Source organism: Alnus glutinosa, chromosome 13 (genome assembly GCF_958979055.1).
Source record: "Alnus glutinosa chromosome 13, dhAlnGlut1.1, whole genome shotgun sequence".
In the NCBI taxonomy this organism is placed as follows: Eukaryota; Viridiplantae; Streptophyta; class Magnoliopsida; order Fagales; family Betulaceae; genus Alnus; species Alnus glutinosa.
The window spans coordinates 6,634,640-6,637,773 of NC_084898.1; the positions used below are offsets into that span (position 1 = coordinate 6,634,640).

Genomic DNA, 3,134 nt, shown 5'->3' on the forward strand with positions numbered 1-3,134 from the left:
ATATAAGATAAAGAGTTTGTATTTGTAAAGAAATAATATTTTAATAACATAGAAAAAAAAAATTCATCAAAGAGGTTGTAAAACTGACCATATAGGTTACCATATTTTGCTGCGACCCAAAACTTCACAAAATTTGAAAAAAAACCCTAAAATTCGATACGAATCTAACACAAAATTTGCGAATTAAGATTTCAAAGCCTTACCCATTTAATTAAACAGATTGAATTGAAATTGACCTATATAATCTTATTACCGACAACCGTCAAGGATCGTCACTCTTTACCCAAAAAAAAAAAAGAAAAGAAAGTTGATTATAATGCTCATCATCATAGTATCAACGAATAGTAAATAAACACAATGAAAGCCATATGACTGGTGTTTCAGGAAGTGGGCTAAGTGCTGCTGCTACTGATGACTACAAAGTTATATATATATATATATAGAGAGAGAGAGATAGATACAAAGATTTGATTCTGCTTTCACTTTCAAGGAAAGATGAGCTTTACACATCTGCTCTACCACTCACTCGGTCGTCTTTCAATAGACATGAGACAACTCTTTTCCTCCACCAAATTTTCTTCTTTTTCGGGGAGTTTTATAAAAAGCATTTACAAAGAACAAAGCAGATATATATATATATATATAATATCTCATTTTCTTGACTTCAAAGATCGAACCGATCGTGACAGCAACTCACCACTTTAGACCAACCCGCTTCCTTCCTCTGCCCCACTATTTCTCATGCGAGGGATCGCTCACAGACCGTGACAGTAGAGAAGACTCCGAATCTAAGTAAAAACAATACAGAACAAAATATCACGTTTTACGATAATTGTTAATTAATTAATTAATTAATCAAGGTTTTTACTTTAAAGGGCCAATAATAAAGAAGTTTAAGAACACCAAAACAAAAGAATAAAAAAATAAAGGGTGGGATTTGATATGATTACCTCTCGAGGCATTGAAGGACCGCTTGCAATGCAGAATGGCGCTCTGGATCCCGTCTTGTTGCTGCAACAGCGAATCGTCTCTCCTTTTCGACGCAATAGGTCCCGTCGGCGCTGCGGCCACTGCCGCTGACGAAGCGGACCGGCTCTTCCCCAAGTGCTTGCACACCACTCTCAGCTTTTGACTGATCTTCACATTGTTGGCCAAGCCCTGATCAGAAGAAGCCTCCGGCTCAGCTTGGCCCTTCTCGGCCGCCGGCTTCACAGGAGCCGGCGTGGGACCCGGCGGCGCAGCCTTGGTTCCGGCGCCGAGGTTTAGCTGCCCCGAAAACCTCAGCTTCTCGCCGTACCTTCTGGAGACCCGAACGTAGAGAGGCTTAACCTTCTTCAAGTACTTGTGCATTACGTCCTTTGAGAAGCGCTTCTCGTCAGAAGCCGACTCTTCCACGCTGGCCTGCTTATTCTGCGCCTTGTTGTTCCCGGAAGCGCTTCTCGAGCTGTCTCTGGTGAACAGGGACACGATCGGAACCTCCTCCACCTTGAACTTCACAGTGAAAGACTTGCTCTGCGGCTGTTCTTGCTTTTGTTGCGTTTCTTGTTGTTGCTGTTTCTGTTGTTGCGGTTTGGGAGCAGTGCTGGCAACGGACCCATTTGTTGGCTCTGTTTTCTGGCCGGCTGCATTTGCAGTTGTTTTCGATTTCTTGAGGCCCAGCATGGAGACGCGGAACTTGGTGGCGGATTTCAACAACGAGACAGGGAATAACTGCGGCTGTTTGGAGTTGGGTTCGGAGGGGTTGAAAACAAGCGAGGAAGGCTCAATCGGCACGAGCCTTCCCTTGAAAAACAGGTCATCGGAAGGAGACAAAGACAGATTCGGATCCGCTCGGTCGTTGCTGGAACCAGAGGAAAGCGTGAAGTTGAACTCTCTCTCCTCTTCTTCTTCTTCTTCCTCTTCTTCATCGCTTTCGTTCTCGCAGTTGGTTCCCTCCTGTTCTCTGTTCTGGGTTTCGTCTCCACCTTCCGCATCGTCTTCTTCGTCAGGAACAGCGAACTCCAAGTCGAAGAACGGCCCATCGTCGTCGTCGTCCTCCTCGTCAGTCTCCGCCGTATTATGAGTCACCGCGGCGACGATTGTTGTCGCACCGGCAGTTCTCGCGGAGTCTCCGCCACCTCCACCACCGCCTCCGCTATTAATACCGCCGCTACCTCTCCAGTACTTGAGCAGGCTGAAAGCTTCCATGGTAGGGAGAGCCAGTATACAAGTGGGGGAAATAGAATCAGCTACTTGCTTTTTAGAAGAGAAAGAGGGAATGGGAACAGTGAAAGGTAAGGAGGGAAAAGGAGGGTTTACGACGGGGTTAGCTATAATGGGTTTGCAGGAGAGGTACTGAAACTTTGGGGTGGCAGAGTGAACAGAGTGGGTAAAGCTTTTACCAGAGAGAGAGAGAGAGAGAGAGAGAGAGAGGTGGAGCGATTTCTTGCTTTTTGGTTTTGTCTGTTTCGTAGAGGTAATTGCAGGGCTCATGTGAGACCAGTCCTCGGGTCAGATATAGAGACAGAGATAGTCAGAGTAATAAGAGAGATATCATAGATATACGAATACGAGTACGTACGGCTTATTGAAATACGTTTCTACTTTTTTACACCACCCAATTGCTCCTCCTTTTTCTTTTTCTTTTTTACTGATAATAAATACAAAATCAAAATTCATTAGATTTACCTGATTTATAAATAGTTTTTGTGTATGTCATCACACTATCAAATTATCATGCTTGTATGGCAAAGAATATAATCGAGTAGTGAGTTGTTAGTTTTGAAATTTGTAAAAAGTGATAATGTGATATAAAATAAAATAAAAATTATATAAAAAAGTAAAAAAGTTTTGTATTGTATTGAATTTTTTTATTTAAATAGTAATAAAAAATTATTGATGTGATATACAAAGTAAAAAAAGTGGGAATGTTTTGATGTTGATTGTTATTGAAAAATGTAAAAAAAAATTAAAATTAAAAAAAAAAAAAAAAAAAAAAAAAAAAAAAAAACAGTAACCAACTACTATTTTGTAATGTCCCGGAGCTTAACAAACAAGCCCATCATCTTTACTTATTTAACAGATTTCGTTACTGTAATATTAATTTAAATAAATTTTGTGTTATAATGTTATTGGCTCTTGCATGTTGACAATAA

General features: G+C 41.1%; 1 protein-coding gene across 1 annotated transcript; it reads right to left on the bottom strand.

Annotated features, from left to right (window-relative positions):
* Positions 1 to 454: 454 nt before the first annotated feature.
* Positions 455 to 2,490, bottom strand: LOC133854980 (probable membrane-associated kinase regulator 2). Its single transcript, XM_062291269.1, has 2 exons — positions 951 to 2,490; positions 455 to 788 (listed from the first exon to the last, which is right to left on the bottom strand). Exons 1-2 carry the CDS (start codon positions 2,470 to 2,472, stop codon positions 733 to 735), a joined length of 1,578 nt encoding a protein of 525 aa, XP_062147253.1. The 5' UTR covers positions 2,473 to 2,490; the 3' UTR covers positions 455 to 732.
* Positions 2,491 to 3,134: the final 644 nt, after the last annotated feature.

Excerpts from the sequence above, each read along its gene's own strand:
- LOC133854980 (XM_062291269.1), bottom strand. The coding sequence starts at position 2,472 with ATGAGCCCTGCAATTACCTCTACGAAACAGACAAAACCAAAAAGCAAG. Across the intron at positions 789-950 it reads GTCCTTCAATGCCTCGAGAG|ATTCGGAGTCTTCTCTACTG; the intron begins GTAATCATATCA and ends GTTTTTACTTAG.